Raw genomic sequence first — 21,045 nt, 5'->3', positions numbered from 1 at the left:
ACCCAGTGCACGGAGGAAAATAATAATGCGTTTAAATTTAACCACCTCTTGTATACAAAAAGATGTTCTTCCTGCCCTATTAAACAAAGAGTTGTACTGTACATTAATCCCCCTGGAAAAAAGGGAACAACCACAGCTGCGGGTATGACTAATAAGTGACCCAGACTGTTACAGATGGCAAACAAATTGTCTCAGAAAAAATCTGTGAAATTAGCTCTTTTTTTCAGGCTGCTACTGTATATATGATGGTAAAATTCTATTGAGAAAGAAATAGAGATTTCTACTTACTGATACAAGAAATAAGATCATTAAATCTTTCCTTAGGAAAGACAGGATTTTCCAGCCCTCGGAAATAGAGCTTCAGTACTCCAGCAACTGAGTTAATGTCATGGTTACTTTGGTCATCTGCCAAAGGATTTTCACCTTCAAAAGTAAATAAAAGGAATGAAACACACATGCAGGAGCATTCTTGCATGCAACATTTTTATAATGAGTGACATTTTTTTTGGGGGTTTTGTTTTTAATGTGTGGGAGGTGGCAATGCAAGCATTCAAGTAAGATAATACACACTGAATTAGAAATCCCAGGCTATGATTAAACTAAAACCGGCAGCCTAAATAAAGCTTCCTTTAAATTACATAACCTAGCGATCTCTTACGTCCTGAACTTCCAACTAGGCATTTGTGGACATGTTGTGATTTACAGTTAGTAAAATAAAGAAGCCAAATGTTCTTAATTGAATAGTTTCTCAGACTATTCTTTGGGAGCTTGCATAACGCAAATCAAGTGAGATAACTATCTGGGAAATCTGTCTTCATTCTGAAAAATTAAAACATTCAGGAATATGTGCAACCGTTTTGTGAAAACACTGGATAGGAACTGAAACTCTGAAACCTCAGCCATGACTGAACTACGTGTGATTTTAAAGACTTAATCTTTATTTTGAAACACTTTAAAATGCATGTATCTTCCAGAATAACACTACCTAGGAAAAGCAGTTAACAATGAGGCAGATTTAAAAGCTGAAGAATAGGAGGATAAGGCTTCACTCAGCATGTAAAAACAGCTGCTTCACATATCTTGTCAGACGAGATCAGGTTTAACAAGATATATAACTAATCCTGGGGAGAAAAATACTGTGCCTATTTTTTCATGCTTTTAGTCACAAGACTTATTGCTCCAAGGGTTTTCTCATTAGCAGAGAAACTGCAAAAGGTTTTTCTGGAAGTTAATAACAGCTTCTAAGACCCAAGAAAAGAGAATGTAAGCTTTAAAGAAAAAATTGGAACCAGTATTGCTTCAGCATAATTAGGGGATTGCTGGATCCTGGCTCCCCTAGCAGAGCAGTACTAGGCTGGATGTTGCAAGGCAGTCATGTTTAAAAAGCTGTCTTCACTTCCTGGTATTTTCCCCATAATTCTTCCTCTGGGGCTGAAGTTTCCTTTGGGAATTAAAACAGTGGTTGAAAATGGAATGACCCTTTCACAGCCTGTACTGTCATTGATCATGATGCCACTTTGGCAGAGGGACCAGAAAGTTGAGCACTCTTACTCCAGAAGATCAAGTAACAAGGTTCTCAAATTGCATTAAGTAGTCTCTTGCATCTAATTAAAACCCATACTCTTTCCTTTTTAAGGATCTTTAAAATAAAATATAGACAAACTATTGTTTGCAGTTTATTATTAACAAAAGGCTAAAGTTTACAGTTGATTCAAGAGTCATATGCCTTGTCTCAACAAAATGAAAAACAACCTCAACCTCCTAGGTCATGTCATAATTATGCTTCATCTTAAGCAGATGACACTGCAAAGTTTTAGGTGCAGTACACAAAGTGCATTACAAACTGAAAAGATTTTTAAATGTCAGATATTAAGGTGCTCAAATAAATGAAAATGCAATTACCTCTCTCAAATGAATTTTTAATATCATTGACTTCCACCTGGGAACCAGACACTCTAAAAATTCCCTGATGCTGAAGACCTGCAGCAAAGATGGAAGACAGTGGTGAGATATTAGTCTAATTTTTAAATTGGTTTTAATCTCTATTAAAAAAAACCGCAAAACCAAAACCACCAAAACCCCAAAAACCAAAAGCTGTAGTGGTAAATGCATTATGCAAAAGACACACAAAAAAGTCAGGGCAATAATGAAATGAGATTAATGAAATGAGCTTACCATATAAATTGATAAATCTGATACAGCTTTCCACGATGAGAGGGATGACTTGTCCTGAATCCTGGAAAAACAAGAGCAGAAAGAGTGAATTGCACATAAGAAAGAGGAAGCTTTCTTACTCTGGACTGAATGTGAAAATGCACTTTCTTGGTCAATCCAGATGGACATACAGTGCTGGCAAAAAAACATGTCAGAAAAAATACCATTTCTAACAGAGTTCTCTTCCCGCTTAGGGAGGGAGGGAAAGGAACAGGTGAAGAGACAGGACCACAGTTCTTCATTAAAGTCATTGATTCAGAAAACTCAGAGACTTCATTCTCTTCCTCTGCCACTGTATCTGGCTAACACTGTATGTGACATCTAAGTTCATGCATGTGTTTTAGATTTTTGCAGCAAAATGAGTTAAAGCAGTAAATTTGCCTTTTAAAAAAATTATTAATAAGAATAATAATTCATGATGAAGGTGATCCCTTTGCATCCATTTAACTTACCTTTCTTTTCCTGGTGAAAAAACCCCTACGTGGACCTAATTACACAGGACCTAAATCCTTGAGGTGCTTATTTTTTGGGGCGGAGGGGGAGGAGGGGGTGTGTGTACAAAAAATACTGACCACAGACAGTCAACAAGGCCTTTTCTGGACCTGCTGGACTATCAGAAATGTTCCTGGAGAACAGACACCAAATGATATTGCTTGGAGTACCAGGTGCCTCCCTCCTGGCACTTCTATGTGCTCTGCTGATTTGCGTGTCCTAACCCAGGGCAGATGATGGCCTGGCATGCTGTTTCAGACTGCTCTGACTGGCTAGTATTACACTGGGTGGTGAACTGAAGCCCCTTTGAGCTGAGCATGAGGTTCAGCTGCCTCTTCTGTAGGCACAAAGGTGTTGGGAAAGGAAGGTCACAGCCTACACCTCCCTACCCGCAACTGGTCGAGTTCAGGAATCAAAGTCCCTGGTCTCAGACATAATACAGCAGCGGGTCTATAGCTGCATCTTCAGTCAGAGGTCTTTTGTAAAGGAGAAAAGATGCTTGTGATGGGAGGAGGAGAAGATGACTGTACACTAAGCTTCAGAGAGTCATTTATCTCTTTCTTTTAAACTGCTGGTTTTCCAAAAGAACCGTCGAAGTCCTTCATCTGTGTGTTTTGGCAGTTTAAAAAATGGATGTTTTACTCCAAGCACATTAATGACTACAAGTTATCAAATATCTATTAAAGATACAAATCATATGATTAAAAATTATTTAGAAAAGTTGGTGCTTACACTGGAAAAATTACTTTTTTATAAATAATAGGTACCTTTGAAATTCTTGTCTTGGAAGCTATAATTTTTCTTTCCAAATGAATTTCAAATATGTAAGTGCTCAGAGAATTGACTAACTCACTTGAAAGTTTAATATAAAACCTGTCTTTCTAAAACCATGAATTCAAAAGCACCCTGTAACTCAGACACACATTTCCTCATAAAAACTAGTCCTTCGTTTTCATGCTAAATTACACTAATGGGAAGTTTATGAATTAAGCCCAAGTAGAAGAAACGCCAACTAGTAAAGAAAGTTTGCAAAATAACCGACAGTGAAGCAATGAAACAATGCGCTTCCTGAGATAACCTAACATCTGATCTTTTGTGCACCCCATGTTGTTTTAGTGGGGCACCGCCAATTATGCTATTTAAATTGTGGCTTGTTTTAATTTAAAACGTAGCAAAGACTGGCTAGCCACGAACCAATAATGTCTGGATGAGCAATTTCTGTTTGAGTTGTGTTATGATTCAGTAACAGCTGAATTAAAAAAAAACAAACCACCACCACCACCCATGGAACAGATCAGTTGCTAAGCCCAGGAATGCTGTCACCTTGATCAACACTGAGCAGCCCGGCTGTCCAAGAAAGCGGAGTATTAGAAAACATGCACAACATGCACCCACCCGTATCTCCTGTTAGTACACTGGTTCAGGCAAAGAATACAAAGCCTTGGAAAAGAAAGTGTTTGCAATAAGAAATTACAAAAAACCAAATTACTTCCATACCTGGTTTTGGAGAATCTGTTCAGAACCACGCACAACTCTGTAGTTAAGGAACTCCCTGCATAATGTAAACTAACAGCTTTGGATTTTAGGTCTAATGACAGGAAAATAATTCGAAGTAACAATCTGTACTAGTGAAATGTCAAAACAGTGGCCCTACTGCTGCTGTGAATTTAAGCTGATGTGTGTAGTCAGTGAATGCATATTTGGGACTAATTATCATCTCTTATGATGCAAAAAAGTAACAAAAAGCAATGTGGTGCGATACTGTATTTCACTAGCTGCAATCCTTTTGTGCCTGTGAAAATGACTCACCCCTATCAGGAATGACATGATCTTTGTGCAGGGATGCTTTCCTAGGTTAGCTCCCACACTAGTCATAAGGCTACCAGCTTTCTTTTCCTGCTTCCTTTTGAAAGACTATGTAGGACTCTCCACTTGTACGTAAGCCCTGTCACCCACACTGCCATGTAGCCTAGCCCTCTTTTATGTGAGGGAAGATGACAGGGTACCATTTCTCCTTATCTGCTCTGTGCTCCTCTAATCCAGGGACTTTTTGTTGTGTGAGTTTCTGCTTCTTTGCTTACTTTCATCCTTGAGCGAGACACTGTTCAGGATATTAATCTCTTGCATCACGTGATGATTTCCTGAAAGTCTTTGCATCTCACAGCACTGCCTGCATAGTATGAATAGTTTTACCTACAGTTGTATGAGGGTGGCTACATGCTTGATTCAAAGACAGCTGAACCGGTATGGTGCCACTGAGCACCGAGTGTGTTCTGCAAGATGTTTGCTGCTAGCTATGTTGCACAGGAAGAAAAAATCCCTGTAACATTCAAACACAGTTCACGGAGCCTGCCATCAGATTCACTGTCTTTATAAAGGTTGTTACAAATACTGTTACATATTTTTTGAAGGTTTCTTTCCATTCATTCTGTCAGCAAGTGGCCAGAGGCACTGATTGTCTGTGATGGGCAGTTTCTCATTAATGAATATCCATCATTTAAAACTACAGTTACTTCAGAGTTGTGCCCTAATTCAGTCTTGCCTCCTCTATTCATACACCCATTTCTTAATGCAAACGTCTCCCTCCAGGTCTCTGAAAGAACTAATTTTGAGCCAGGCATGAATGCAACCCGAGTGCGAGGCGGAGATGGTTCTCTTGTCACCAGAACTATACCTGATGTCTCGTGTGAGAGTTCCTTCGGCCTCGGCTAGAAGCATTATTAGAAATAAAAGTAGGAGAAAGAAGAAGATAGTAAATACAGCAAAGATACAAGATCCAGAATAGCGGTGATCACAATTTCACACAATATAATAAATTCCTAAAGTCATAGGAAATCAAAAGCTGGATATCAAACCCAGGGTAATGCAGCTTCTCCACAGACTTTGAATGCTGAATGTAATGAAAATGGCAAGCAGGAAATTGTCCTAAGTCATGGGATGCACCACTACATCCTATCTTCTACATGATGCTATGTTTCCTAATAAAATCAGCCTGCCAATACTATCCCTACTTGATTAACAAAATCGTAGGGAGGCTTCTTTCCCTCTGACTTCAGGAAGTATTATATTGATCAACCGGGAAAGAAAAGAGCCCCAGGACAGACTTAAACATAATGATCTGCCTCAGCTCACGTGAGGTGGTGACCATTATAGTAAGAAACGTTGAGATCAGCCACTGGGGTGGCTGGTGCCAGTACCTTGATGAATGACTCCAAATCACCATTAAACAACTTAGCACTATACTGTGATCGGGGTCTGGGCTTCCTGTGTTTCTGGGGCTTAGGGGGAAGATTTGGAGGCCTGAGGGAAGGGAATATGATTACTGAGCAAGGTAGAATTAAGCCACACAATAAAATGAAACGGCTGTAAGCTCACGGCAAAACAACACAATACTGTAAAGGATAAAAATAAACACAGTACTTACAAATAAAGACTTTCCATCAAATTTAAGTGTAACAGTGATTAAAGAGTGGAGAACTCCCCCACTAGAAACACATTACTTATGGATAAATATTGATATTCTTTATGAATCCCTACTTTGCAGTTTTACCATATACATTTATTCCAAACACTGCACAGTCAGAACCGCCTCTTTTGTTGCGGTCATGCATGAAATGTGCAGCAACCACTGGAATTCATCCTGCCAGCCGTGGCAGAACACAGGCCACTCAAAGCACCTCTTACCAAGCAGAAAAGTCGCTTCACCCTGGAGAAGCTTCAAATGCAAATTAAAGATGCTCAGCACACTCCTAAGATGCTTCAAAACCAAACAGTCTGCATTTTCAACTACAGCCAGGAAGGTTAAACAGCTTTAGCCTTCCACATCCAACCATCTACATCTTCACGCAAGAAAAGACACACCTTGCAAATTAGCTAAAGGAATTAAAATATAATGAACTTGAAACAAATAAACAAAAGCAGCGTAACACAAAAAAAGAAAAGAAGAACACCAAAACTTTGGTCTGTGAAAGGTTTACCTAGTGTGTTACACGTGATGACTACAACTGAAAGAGATTACAGGAAATAAATATTGTTCACTAGGTCATAATGTATTTTGTGAATGTCATGGCTCTCTGCATGCCAACACCTTCCCTAGTTGCCCTGCACCAGCAGTCCAATGTTTCTCCTGTTGTTTTCAGGAATTAGCAAAAAATCAAATGTTTGGGAGGAAACAGTGAGGAACAACACTGCACAAATATTATCTGTTTGGGTACTACCACCTAAATTAAACTCATCTTTAAAAATATCCTGTTCCCTTCCACAATTTAACTTTGACCTTGAGGAATATTTGCATTTGCATGTCTTACAGTCCGGAACCTTAACTCCACCTTGGGGCAACAGGCAGGTCCCAGATGGAGCCACAGAACTGGTGCTGAGGAAGGGATGGGCAGGCCCTACTCCCTCAGCTTCTTTCTCTAGATGACCAGCTGTGGGAAGATAGGGCATAAGATGGCTTCAAGCTGCTCTCCCCATTTTACTAAGGTAAAATCATTGCCTAAATCCATCATCTTCTTTCAGCTGCGTACAGAGGAGGGAATTTAGGATGATGCGAGCCTGATGAGTCACCTGCTTTGGAGTCAATTAGACATAAGCTTGCTGACTTCCATGCATTCCTGGTAGCATCTGGGGGCAGAGTTAAAGGCACAGAACTAATGTCAGCAATGGGAAGAATGCTCCGATTTGTTATCATTTAGCAACTTTATAGAGCTAAAATGGACCATGGAGTGTTGGGAGAAAAGGCTGGTCTGAAGTCTGTAGAGATGTCCCCAAGAATATGGGGAGCCAGGCAGAAGAAATTATACAAAATCAAGTGGTCCAGCAAAGGCAGAGCCAGAGCCAGATCCAAACTTCTTAGCTGGGAGGGCAAGACCTTTTTTTATTTTTTTAAATTCAAAGATGAGGGGTGGTGGCAAGGCCATTCCTGTCCAGAAAGCAAAAAGGAGAAAGCATTGAGCAAGGATGTATTGCATGGAAAGGGAAGGGCACAGTGAGACCAGGAAAGCTGGGCTGAATGTTCCTGCTGTCCTTGTGGTTACCATTACAGTTATACGTAAGACTGGCAGTTGCAAGCCCAAACAGTTGCCATTGTCCCCCACAGTCTGATAACCTGGGGGCTGGAGCACTCCTCTGTGCTTACGTCTGGAGCCAGCGTGGCAGGTGTGGCATTCCACAACTGAAAAAGTATGTGCTGCACAAAGCAAAAGAATCTAACACTGCATCCCTTCTGTGCATATATAGACCCATTTAAGTATCAAACCCATGGATGCTGGAGGGGAGGCAGGTATTTCTGTACACAGCTAGGTTAGCAAAGATGCAGCCTATCCCCTAAATTCATCTCTGTATCAGATTCTTCAGAACTATGTATCCTGAACCAAGTGAATTACAAACCATAAGAGGCAAAGTATCTCTAGCAACTCAAAAATATTCTTCTCTAGCACCAAGAAGCCCCTGCAACTTCCAAATTTGATGTGTGATTCACAAATATTTTTAAGGATCTCCCAGCTTGTACCTGCCCTGACACTGGCCTAAGCAGCTCACAAGAATGAGGAACGATCTGGTCCTTTACCCATCAGCACGCAGAAACAGAAATGCTGAATGTTGAAACACACAGGGCCTGTACGCAATTTATGTAATAACAGCACCAACAACAATGTTATATACCCTTACAAACTTGTTCTAAAATTTGTAATTTCTAAGATTTTACTACATTTGTAACTCTAAATCAAGTCAAAGAAAAATATCTTACCTTGTTGTCATGTATTCAGCCCTGTGACCTAGAAAAGTTCAATAAACAGGAAGCAATCATTTGTAGGTTTTAGGTAGATTTTTTTTGGTGTGGCTAAATTATGCTTGGCAAATTACTTTTAACCCTAATTTTCACGTTGCCAGCAAAAGATATACAATTATACAACAAACAGGGCAGTGCTGTTATCTACCATCTCCACAGTTACATTTAAAATACCAATACAACCTGTGTTATGGAACAACATTTAAGAAGTCTGCCCACAGATTAGAGAGTCACTTGATAGTGTAAATAACCTGAAGTAAAACTCCAAACAAAGTCTATTGTTTGTGCTCATGTGTTTTAGTGACTAAATCAGTATGGAAATAGAGCTGCGCCAAGATTAGATTACATCTCCCCTTCTGCCTAAACCTGTTCAGTGCTGAAAATACGGAGAGGTAGACACCAATGGCATGCTATTGAAAGATGCTTTCCTCTCTTTCATCTGTGTATTGCAGGAAAAAATTACAATGCTACCACTGGGAAACACTATAGAGAACTGCAGAGAAATATAAAGAAGCAAATACTGTATTCTGAAAAGGTTCCTGTATAACCTTTACAGAACAACAGGCCAGTAAGTTGTGCATCATGTCAACTCATGATAATGAAAAGCAAAATAATGAAAACAGTAGGAAGGTCATGGTATGATAAGTTCCAATCAGTCTAATTTTCCCAAAGGGAGATCATGCCCTATTAATTTATTAAAATTCTTTGAACATGTCTGTAAAATACTGCATAAAGGAGAAGCAGTTGAATTAATTTACTTAGACTTTCAAAGGCCCTGATAAGTTTCTTTACAAGAGGCGACTAAAACAACTAAACAGCCATGGGTTGAGTGGCAAAATATTCTCATTGATCAAAAACTAATGAAGAAAAGGGAAACCAAGTGGAATTAAATGGTCTTTTTTCATCATGACAGAGTGTAACAGTAATTTACTCAAGCCTTCTCATTAGGATGATTTACGTAATACATAATATATTTATTAATGTCTTCTGGAGATCACAGCATCTAAGGAGGCAGAGTAGTGTGCAGATGACTGAAATACTTTTATATCAAGTCCTGACAAAACTGTGAAGCCTTTCAGAGGGGTTTGACCATGTTAAGGAACAAGACACACAATGGCAAATGCAATTCAGTATTGATAGGTTCAAGTAAGATATTAGGGAAAAAGTAATTAAACACACAGGTAACAGAACAACAGATAATTATACTGACTCTGAAAATCATTCCGAGCATCACTTGTGCTAGGTCTAAGTACACTGCTCAATTTGAAAGAGACACCAAAAAAGCCTGTCAGATTGCAGAAAGAGCAAAAAGCAGTGATATGCAAAACATAATATTATGTTTTGCAGTTTCCAGGTGCACCTAAAATACTGAACAGTACTGAAAACCCTAATCTGAAAATATATTTTTTAGTACCAGAAGAGTGTGGATCTGCAGAAGGTGGCACAAAGAGCAACCTCTGGGAAAAATCCCTGTCATTAATAAGATATGTAAAGACTGCTGGCATCACTTTTATAGAGGTGAAAAACAGGGATGAAAGAAGGGTATCTAATATGAACTGTGGCAGAAAAAGAGTAAGCCAGGGACCTCTCCCTACTCTTGCAACAAAGGAAAGTTCATTGAGACTCAGAATCCTAATAATAAATGCTAGTAAAACAAAAAAGATGTTATAAATCCCTGGTCTGGAGGATTTTAAACACATCTTTGATATTTAACAGATTAGGGCAAAAACTATCTGGGACACAGGGGCAATTTCTTTTACAACTGCTTATTCTCTTTCTTGCATTTCCCTTTGCTTTGTTCATTTGTTCATTCAATAGATGAGCCTTGGGTCAGAATTAATGAGTATCAGCATGCTTCCTATGTTCAGTATCAATTTCATTGGAGTATTTCTCATTTTCTTTTTCAAATTTGTAGATGCAGACTCAGCACAGAGCACTTCATCTGTCTTCTTTGTGCAGATCATGAATATGTATCTGTTATGTCCATAAACAGCAACAGACTGTAGTAGGTTGGCGATGAACTAACAGAAGCCAAATGCTAGCAACATTGTGGACACAAGACTGGAATCTGGATTTGTTCACCTTACATCCTTACACTGTACAGGTTTGAATAAAAGCAAGGGAGGGTGCCAAAGAAAAACCTGCAGAGAGACAATCCTCTCCCTCCTCCCATATTCCTCTCTGCATTACTTAATACAGCACTCTGTATCATTTGTCTGCTGTGTTGCTGACATTAAAGATGCCAGAAAAGGCAGCCTGAGTGGAGCAGGGGAGCAGTTCACTTCCTACAAATTTATTTCTCTACTAGCTAAAGTAATAATGATCTTAATTCCACTGTAATTCTGCCTTTTCAACCATCTCCATTCCAGAAATGGACAGAATCCTGGTCTTCCTTCCCAGGCATGTGTATTGTAACGCAGAACGTGCCTCAACAGAAGGGGGTACTTGAACTTTTTAACCCATAAGAACAATGTTTTTTTCTCCATGTATTAGCTTTGAATGGGAATATGTAGGTCGGGGTTTTATTTGTACGTGCTATGCTATGATGATGCAACAACTATGTGCAAAAACACTGCGGGCAACAGAGATTAACTGCTTGGGGTTACAGTTGGTGGGGTCGTTCAAACAGAGCTGTCCAGGCACGCCTCAGCCTGATGGAAATTTATCACTTAGGTCACCCTGCTGAGAAGTTTTGCTTTGGACTTCCTTTCACACAGTTCTTTCCTTATTTCTTTCCAACACCCATTAGGCAACAGATTCTGTCGCCTTTTATCATTCTCCCTACAGCTGACAATCATGCATTTTGCTGGGCTTCCAAATAATGAACATTCACTTTATTTTTCCAGATATATGTTCTGTGAGCCTTTGGAGGAAAGTCTTCCTCTTTTCTGACTAAGATCAGCTGCACATTGCTTTGCATGAATAAACTGCTCAATGCACACTTTAAAAAAAAAATCTTATTAAACGAAAACTTCCATGAGCAAGAACATAATGTAGTTGGTTGCCTAAAATCAGCTACCGTCTTCAACAGTCCAGCCTTGCAAGAAAATGCTCTTTATTTCCTATCCTCAACCTGTCACTCCCTGGACAGGGGCTTTGTTTAGGTCATAACCACTGAAATGTTAATAGCTCTTTAGGTACCTCCACAACTGGATCTGGGCATTTGTATTAAAAGCAAGAAGAGATCCAATGAGTAACAGATTTTTGGCAGTAAAATGAAAGTAAGTTGACACACCATTCAGGACACTCTTTGGAGAACATGTTTCTTTTCTTGAGTCTGAACTTTGAATTAGTCTCCAACTTTCAGGAGAGGATTTTTACTCTTTGCAGTGTAATTCACTTCCTCTCAAGTCTGTAACGCTCTGTGTGCCTAGTCCTCAAGGCTTGCAGTGTGATTCTCCTTTTCCCTTCGATCCATGAGGAAGTGCCTGTTAGGAAGGCTGGAACCGTGTATAGTGCCTGATTCATTTTTGTTCTAATTCAGCTTTACTTCATTTGATTATGGATATCTACTGACTTGGTTTATATTTTAAGACGTATTTTTTTTAAATTGTGGAGAGTGTTCAGGACAATGAATAATTCTCTGCTATCATAATTTGCATTGCAATAACTTTTTTTTGTACTGCAATAATTTCATATGCAATAATGATAATCAACAGGTATAGACCTATTCATTAACTTCTCATTCCAGTTCACAATATGCAAAAACCTTCTAGAAATCCAACATTAAATTAAGTCTATGAGTGTCACTACCAGCACTAGTGAGGTCAGGATTTCACCTCTTACTCTTCAAAAATGCTCCACTGAGTTTTCAGGCTGCAAGAAGGTCATTAACATACATGTGTCACAAATATTGCCCTAGTAAGTCCATTGTAAGAGATGCAGCCTGCATAGTTTTGCATGCTTAAAAAAATATCACTCTCCCCCAACTCCTAAAGAAACCTCAAGTCAACAAAAATAGTTAAGTAGAAACAGTACATTTGTCACAGGCCTTGAATCATCCTGCACTGACTGTGTCAGCTCTCCTTTCTGACACGAGATTTTTCATTCAACAGTTCCATTTCCAAATATAGTTACTTGCCTAAACATCTGTGCAGTGGAAATAAGTAGCTGTTGAAGAAATAAAATTAATTTACAGTGCATAGTCTTACCACTGCACCAAAACTATGACTGGTAAAAATCAAATCTATGCTTACTGGATAATTAAGCTTTAAGTTTTGTAATTTTTTCCCTGCATACCTTTGGCATTTCAATGGGTTCATTCAATAGTCTGGAATCACATTTCAGTTTATTGTGTGATATTTACCTTCTCCGAGTGTCCTCTGCAGCAAGTCATGTTTTGCTTGAAGTTTTGTGATGAGATTACTACCTTCAAGATATTCTCTGAATTTCTGTAGAGATGCAGATCAATCTATTACTATGTAAGGCACACAAATTCCAGGAACTTCTGCATAATGTTTACTTTGGGTGTTTGGTCTGCATCACATGAATGAGGAAGCAACCAACATACCATGAAATAGAACTGCTCCGTTTCCTGCTGGTTAGCTCTCCTTTTCGCAATGCTAGGCTTACTCAGGTACGTCTCGGAGACTGTTGACTTCACAGACTCTGTGGAGCGACTGTGCTGGAAACATTCTGACACATCATAATCTTCAATGGTGACCATATCTTGTATTGTCTGCAGGGTAGCCTCTGTTGTTTTCTTAACCTGGTGTTAAAAAGCACCATTTACCAAATAGGAAGATAAATACATACCAGAAAAGCTTAGAAGGGAAGCTCGTTACTCAAAATATTCTCTGGCACGCTCATCCAAACACACTGGTGTGTGAACTTGAAAAATTAGATGTACTATCACAGATACCTATGTAACAGATGAATGACATCACTGGGTTTCCTACCTAGATCACTGCTTTACCAAGGTACAATCCACAAACATGGATGTATTCTCATGTTGACTGCATAGCACTCTTAATCACTTGTTTCCTGAAATTAGAGTCGAAATGTGACATGATTGGATTATGGTCCCTAATCTGGGACAACAGGCAACAGAGATGATCCACTGCTTTGAAGGGTCAACTCTCCCATGTGTGCTCAGTGTGTTAGATTGAATGGGTACATCCAAGGATCTGGCTGCCAGAATATGTTCTTCGAGAATACAAATCCGTGACAGCGTTCTGTGGAGTGCTATGGTGCCGAGCACAGTGATGTTTAGATTGCAGAAGTGGAATACACAGCTGGAGGAGGGGGCTGGAGAAAGGACAATTTACACCAGCCTCACAGCACTTCCTATAAGCTATGGAGAGCACAGCTGCTCATGGTGGAAACCAGGGCATGCAGGACATTAATACTTCATTTTAAGCATTCAGCACATAATACAATGAGAAAAACTGGAATCGTGAAAACTTATCAAGAAGCTACACCAAGAAATCAAATTTTCCCTATGTTTTAATTTAGGAACTGGTTCTCATTTAAACTGAAGGCCTTTAACACTGCCTTAAATGGAATAAAAGTGCAATTTATACACCGTGGGAGGCCTCTCTCTGCTTTTTTTTGGAAAGAGAATAGCATAGCTTTACTGTATTTCACAAAAAAAATATTTTATTTCACTAGGTGAGCTATTCCCATCACAGGCATTCAGTACTCATGTTTATAAATAGCTGTAGCTGAGAGAACAAGAGATTTTGACTCAGCTACCACAAAATACAGTCCAAGTTCCTTTGTACTTCAGAAGTGGCAATTTGGGGACTGGACAGAGAGCGGTCACAACAGACAATAACAGCACTCAGTGGCTTTCTGCCACAAAACTTTAAAAATAAGTGCTCCACCAAGTTTTCACTGAAGCATCTGCAAAACACAGAACTCACACAATGTGAACATATGGACCGGTAAAAGATGAGGTTTCCAAACCTCTATAAAGCAGACAAGGATCTACATTAGCTTTATTAGCCTGGTTTTGATTTTTAAAATTAAAACAGCTCATACAGACTGAACCCTTTTCAGGGTCATCTACATGCTTTTGACAAGGTAGAAAACACCACACCTTTCTGAAAATGGTGTTCGATGCATAGGCCGTACAGACACAGATCTTACCTCCTCATTTTCGATTTTGAGTGTGGCCAATCGCGACTGCAGTTGCTGATACCTAAGCATAAGCTCTGCTTGCACAGGTTGCTGGGCAGTGACCTGACAAACCTAACAAAGAATCAGAAAGAGCTGTAAGATGCAAGGAACTAAAAAAACAGTCAGTGGTCTTTGCTAGCTTTCCTTACAACTAGGTGAATTCCTACCAACGCCATTAAAACTTAATGAAGCAGACAGTGAAATGTGTCCATCTAAATTGAAAGTGTTTGCATGTTACAAGGTGTGGAACTACGTACCGCATCTTATGACTACAGAGCAAAGCCTTGTTGTGTGGCTGATTTGCGTTGCTTCTCTATCACACTGAAATGGGAACCCTGGAGTCACCTTCAAATAAAGATGTCCCGGGTGATTCTGCATTCTGCTTTGCTATTGGCATAGCAGAACAGGGCACAGCTGGGGTACCCATAAGCTTGAAATCTCCAGATGATAAAATGGGGGAGGAAGAAGAAGAAAAGGCTGCATTTCTGTGTGCATTATCTGGAGGAGCTCTGCAGGTGCTCTCAACTAGCACCCACAAGCTCTGTTATGGGTGAGGCTGATAGTGAAGACATCAAGCTACTACTCACACCAGTACTGGGCTGAGCACAGGTTGGCCAGCAAATCTGCAGCAATGTCATTAAGAATAATACAGAGCATAGTAACACAGAACCGTTTTTACTTGAGTACTCTGAAGAAGCTCAGAACAGTGCTGCCAGTTTTGCAAAATGTTACTGCTGATCCACCTGCTTTTGGGTAGCAGTAACAGCTTTCACCCAACTCTTTGTAAAAGAGGATTAATTCTCTGTGTTGGTACACAGACACAGAAACAGTCATCGTGGGGATATTCGTCACTGTACAGACCTCATCACCCATATGAGATTGGAACTCAAATTTCATTGGTGGACAAAAAGCAGTGGGGTACATTTCCATGAATCTCTGTTTGTCACTTCGTGGCTCCAAGCTGTCAACTGCGTTTTCAATGATGTCTAAGCCCTCATGCCTGGAAGTTTCAAGGTTATACTCTGCAGAAAGGTAAGTTCTTAGGGCTCTGTTCAGACTAGCGTGGTATCCAAGATCACAACACTAAAAACACAATAAAGGTAAAAGAAAATGACTTAAAAAGGAGGAACATCATTGCAGTTATCACAAAGTATCACTAAAATTTTCTGTCCTAGAATTCTTATGTCTTCGAAGTATTTTACAATATATCTTCTAAATTAAAATACAATACTGGGATCAAGACAGTAAGTGTTTAGTATCCTCATTCTATTGCAAATATTAAAAGACAGTCTTAGAAGAGCGATCATGTGTACAAGTATGGCAATATTTTTCATTTGCTTATCAGATACAGATGTGCAGTTACTATATTTACATAGAAAACGTCTGGGACTCCACACACAAGTGGGCTTTTCAGTATTATTGTCCTACGTAAGTCTCTCATCATCTATTTAAACCCATCCCGATATAACTCCACCACTTTAGCCAATGCTAGCACCAAACTGAAAATGAAGCAATTCCTGCTCATCATGTCTGTGCCCAAACAGAAAACTCAACTATCGCTTGCATTAGTGACCCATCTGAGATGCTTTTTGATGCAACAAGAACGGTTTAATATCCTTTCCCCTGATGGTGAAAACATATTTACTGTAAACACCTTATTTCCCATGCTCAGACAAAGCCAGCAATGTACACCATGTTACTAAATGCAGAAGTCATAATTTATGTCTCTTTTTCTAGGGGTGAGAATAACACTGAAATGTAATTGAAACCTAATTGGTAGAACATAAAGTTGTGTTTGTTCTTGAATTTTAAACATCCTCAGTTTGCATTATTCATGACTGGTTAATATTTTAGAGGAACAGATGATTATATTTTTTTAAATGTCACAGCAGTAGCATATGAAGCAATTGTTTCCTTAATTTTTTCCCAACATTACACCATAAACAATATCCTCAGGTTCTGCTCAGTGAGCTTCCAGGTAATTGCAGATGTATCAAAAACCTCCCCATCACCCCAGCAGTGGCACATCTGGCTGCTAACGGCTGCATACAAAACAACGTTCTTGATTTGAACAGGGCTTTCAGACCTGACTCAGCCGAGCATCTAACTGACCAAATGTCTGTTGGGAGGAGAGTCTGCAGCAGACTAAAATATCTGCCATTTCCCACCTTATAGGGTGTCTGCAGGAAATCGGTGCAGTTTTAGGAGAGATTTGTCCCAGTCAAAGGTCGATGTCTGGCTAGGGCAGTCAGGGAGCACCCACTTCAGAGCATCTGCCCACCTGCAGTTTAAAATCATCCTTCCCTGCAGGACTTACGCACTTGGGTAAAGAAGCAATTTGAATTCAGTCTACTGTAGACTACACTTATATGCATACATCCCTCACAGCTATTACAAACCCTTCGGACTCACGGGATCACGTTCCCCTCCCTTTCCTCTTATTGATTTGAAAGAGGAGAGGAAAAAAGAGGGAGGGAGACAGACAGACGCACACACTGTGTCTGGAAGAGTTTTCAACTTATTTACCATACCCAAACCTGTGTGCAGAAGAGAAAGAAACCCCTCACACTTTGCCTTAGGTGCACTAATGACTAGCGATCCAACTGAAATTTGACAGTGATGGGCTGTTTTATTCACAACAAAGCTTCCAGAAAGATTTAAGGTTTCAGTCTTAGTGAGTACTGCGGGTAGTTACCGCAGATGGGACAGTGACTACCCAAAAAACAGTACTTGAGCCATTTAAAGATAGTGGAAAAAAAGATGTCATATTCAATCAAATGCACATGGGTTAACCTCTCTCTTTTGCACTTAAAGAATGGAAGTCTGTGTTACACTTAACAAAACAGCCGCTCAACTTTTATACTAAAGCACATCCATATTTTAAAGACCTCCAGCCTAAAAAACATTGTTTCTAAAAGGAAAAGTCTCTTGGTGTTCTTCTCCTGTTTTGTGTCAAATCAGATCTCATATTTAATTCACTATCTTAGATGAAAAAGACAGACTAAAAGTGCTGATAAGAAAGTGGATCAGGACAGATGTTTTATTTCATGTGCATTAGTTTCAGAGAGACCTCATGGAAGATTAAACTGAGAGGAGATGAGAAATAGAGGGCATTGCCAGGTTTAGCATGGCCAAATATCCATGTGTTAAAAAACTACAGGCATCCAGAGCCTGATTTTTGGCTCTAGAGGATTAATCCAAGTATTAATAGAAAGCTTATTGATTTACAATTAGAGCTGTGTGTGTTTCTGATGCAGCTTTTTTCCAAGCTGGAACATAAGACTGCAGCCTTTATGTTGTGACAGTACCAAGAACTTCATTCTTTAACCCTTAATCTACTCAGTAACTATCACCATGGTCATCTTCTTCAGGTGATGGTAGCTGAACAGGGTAACAAATATGGCTTCTCAGCCAAGAAGAAAGATTATTCAAGTGAAGCAGAATATCCTGTCAGACGAAAACATTTACTTGCCATGCCAGTGCCAGCAGAGCAATCAGGAACTAAATCCAGAACCTGAACTAATGACTTATCACCAATGGCTCTCTGAATGGAATTTAAAATGCCTGAATTTGGAATTTTGCCTCAATGATTTAACTAAAAGTAGAATTTGTATAAACGAAGTGGGGTTTTTTAAAGCAAAAATAAACACTCACTAGACATCACAACTCTTATTTTTGCCAGACTATATAGTTTACTTTCTCCAAAATTTGGAGACAAAGATAATTTTAGCTGTCACAGTATCAACTTATGGCTACTCAGAAAGAAGAGTACCTTTTTAATCTGCTATTACTAATAATGGTTTAGAAAGGGAGTCTATAATGGAGATGGCACTTTGTGTATTTGTTCGTTATTAAGATGAAAAATTTGAGGTACTACCACTTAAGTACTGCCCTCACCACATCCTGTCTGACCAGGCTTGGGAAAAAAAATCATCAACCTTTCTGGTGTTGCTAAAAGCACATATGTATGCACATACACATGCATGCATGTATGTACAATTTTCAGGAAAAACCGATAGATTTGTAGACACATTTGTAAAGTTCAAGCGAGCAACCACACTGTTAGCCAAAACAAATGTGAATCTTCGAGGTTCACTAATCGGCACACCAAGCCTACAGCCCGGATGGCTAATGAGATCTGCTATCAATCCACGGGCTAGAGAGATGAGATGAGATGTCAGTTGGTGCAGTAAGACATGAAGATGAGAAATGAGAGAATGAAGTCACAGACTATGAGGTTTATTGCACTTCTGGATTCACAAAGACTTCTGGTTGGGCAAAGTGGAGGGAGATGAGTGATGCACTTGGGATATGTGTGAAAAATTAATTTTGTAATTTGCATTTTATTCTTATTTGGAATTAAATCTGAAGCAGTCTCAAGAGCATTTACTGTGTTTATTGCACCCCAGAGTATATTTAGGCTTGAACAAAACAAACTGCAGTGCTTAGCACAGAGCTTCAACCAAACAACCAAGCTGCTCTTCATTTAATTTCAGGAATGATAATAAAATTCTAATGCCAATGGAGACAGAAATCCATAAAAAAAGCTTTAACCTCTGAATAAGTCACTTTCTAATCATCCTGTTACACAGACATCAGTATTTAAATCAAAGGGATCTGGCTGTACATATCATATTTATGAGAACTTATGTAATAAAGATTGTGAGCTGCGTACACTCTATCCTAGTTTTAAACTTGGTTTTATGAATGATTAACAAAGAACCTCTACAGAATAAATTAAACTCATAATGGCTAAATGTTCCCTAACTTTTTAACCATCCAAAGCATGCAGACTGCAATTACAGATTCAGAAACTCCATTCTAAGAAAGACCAGTACATGAATATTTTATTTATTCCAGCAGCAGAACTACAGTCAAATTGTTTTGATCCCTATTTCCTAGCATTTACCTTCATATGACCATATGAGTGCACAGTAAGCCTGAAAAAAGGTCCCTACCTTCTTCTTATAGCCAGATAAATCTAATAAACTCGTTTACATGGAAATCTTCAAGTAAATGAGTAGTAGTATTTGCCATATGGACAGATGTTGGTACTAACAGATTAGCAGGGGTGTGTACTCTGTTGCTCCTCTAAAACCTACAATCTTAAAAAAAAGAAATCTACATACTAGTTAAAGATTACTTAATTTAGCAAAAAATAATCTTTACTACTTTTTACATGATATAAATAAAGAAAAATACTAATCCTGTCCTCCACTTGCCCTAGACTCGACAGCAGAGAAGAAATATTCAGGACAAAATTCAAATTCCTCTAGTACAATATGCAGAGGACAGAAATACACTGTGCCTATCAAATCCTGTTTATCTCCCTACTTTCTTGCAAATATTGGTCCTGACCCTCAGCTCACTAAATGCACTAAAACATCCCTCTAAGACTCCAACAATATTTTTATCTTGCTTTTATCAGAAAAGCTTAAGATGAAAAACACATCATCATTTTAAGTCAGAAGCCCTGAGCTTTGTTAATGAAATGAAGGAGTTGAACAGTTCAGACTGAGTTCAGCCGAAGAACTGCAATTTAGGATTTTCCATATGAGCCTCACAAATGGAAAATGCAAATGCAGTGGACTCCAAATGAAAAAAAAGCCCCTAAACCAAACCAAACAAGCAGTGCCACAACCCTCCCCAGACTTGTTACAAAAAAAATATTGAACAGTTCACTTCATTCCTTTATATATTTATCCCATTTTTATCAGACGTTTTCCAGTAATGTAGGAAAACATTCAGTTTCATTTATGGGCAACACCAACAGCTCAGGGAGACCTAAATCCCTTCCATGTTAACTGGAGTTCAGATACAGAGGAGAGGTAATCCCCTTCTGCACAGGCGAAGAGGGAGAGAGAGAATTCAGGGAAGCACAGAAAATCAGGCAGGCACACGAGGACAAAATAGAGAGAAGCAAAGATCATCACCACCACTGCTCTGAAAACTCCGAATCATACCATGACATTAATAGATTTACAGAATAAGATAGCCTGGACTGTTGCAACATACGGTCAGTGGGAAGCATGTCTCACATTCCAATGGTATAACCCCAAAATCTTGCCAAGACCCTTGAATTTACAAAAAAGTGTTCCCTTTGTCAAGTAGCAAACAATGTCTAGATACCAATGCTCCCACAGCATATTATGATTAAATATAACTGTCTGAAAGACACTTCATTTAAACAACTCACAATTGGATTAAATTTCCTCTGAAGCAAATTCTGGTTGCATATGTTTGCAGACTACTCTTACAAAACAGTGATGCAAAGGGCAGCTAGACTTTCCATTTAAATTCCTTAGGGAAGAGTAATTTCTAAAGTCATTTTGCCAAAAGAATGTTATTGTCTACAGTGGTTCACGGCTTGGAAAAAGCCACAAAAAGTAGGTGTCTTTGTCCTACATTACTAAATACTGTGGAACGTATAT

The 21,045-nt window shown here is 39.1% G+C and overlaps 1 protein-coding gene across 1 annotated transcript in view; it reads right to left on the bottom strand.

Moving 5' to 3' along the window:
* Nucleotides 1–21,045, bottom strand: part of SRGAP1 (SLIT-ROBO Rho GTPase activating protein 1) — a 70,912-nt gene that overhangs the window by 25,391 nt on the left and 24,476 nt on the right. The window contains exons 6-14 of the mRNA XM_010160701.1: nt 15,476–15,697; nt 14,585–14,686; nt 13,005–13,202; nt 12,801–12,885; nt 8,453–8,480; nt 5,904–6,006; nt 2,176–2,236; nt 1,903–1,980; nt 289–423 (exon numbers count right to left, since the gene is read on the bottom strand). Coding sequence (XP_010159003.1) covers nt 289–423; nt 1,903–1,980; nt 2,176–2,236; nt 5,904–6,006; nt 8,453–8,480; nt 12,801–12,885; nt 13,005–13,202; nt 14,585–14,686; nt 15,476–15,697 — 1,012 coding nt within the window. The remainder of the gene's footprint in view (nt 1–288; nt 424–1,902; nt 1,981–2,175; nt 2,237–5,903; nt 6,007–8,452; nt 8,481–12,800; nt 12,886–13,004; nt 13,203–14,584; nt 14,687–15,475; nt 15,698–21,045) is intronic.

Source organism: Eurypyga helias, unplaced genomic scaffold (genome assembly GCF_000690775.1).
Source record: "Eurypyga helias isolate BGI_N326 unplaced genomic scaffold, ASM69077v1 scaffold16271, whole genome shotgun sequence".
Lineage (NCBI taxonomy): Eukaryota > Metazoa > Chordata > Aves > Eurypygiformes > Eurypygidae > Eurypyga > Eurypyga helias.
Note: the sequence above shows the minus strand (reverse complement) of the source record. Positions and strands in the feature narration are given on the sequence as shown.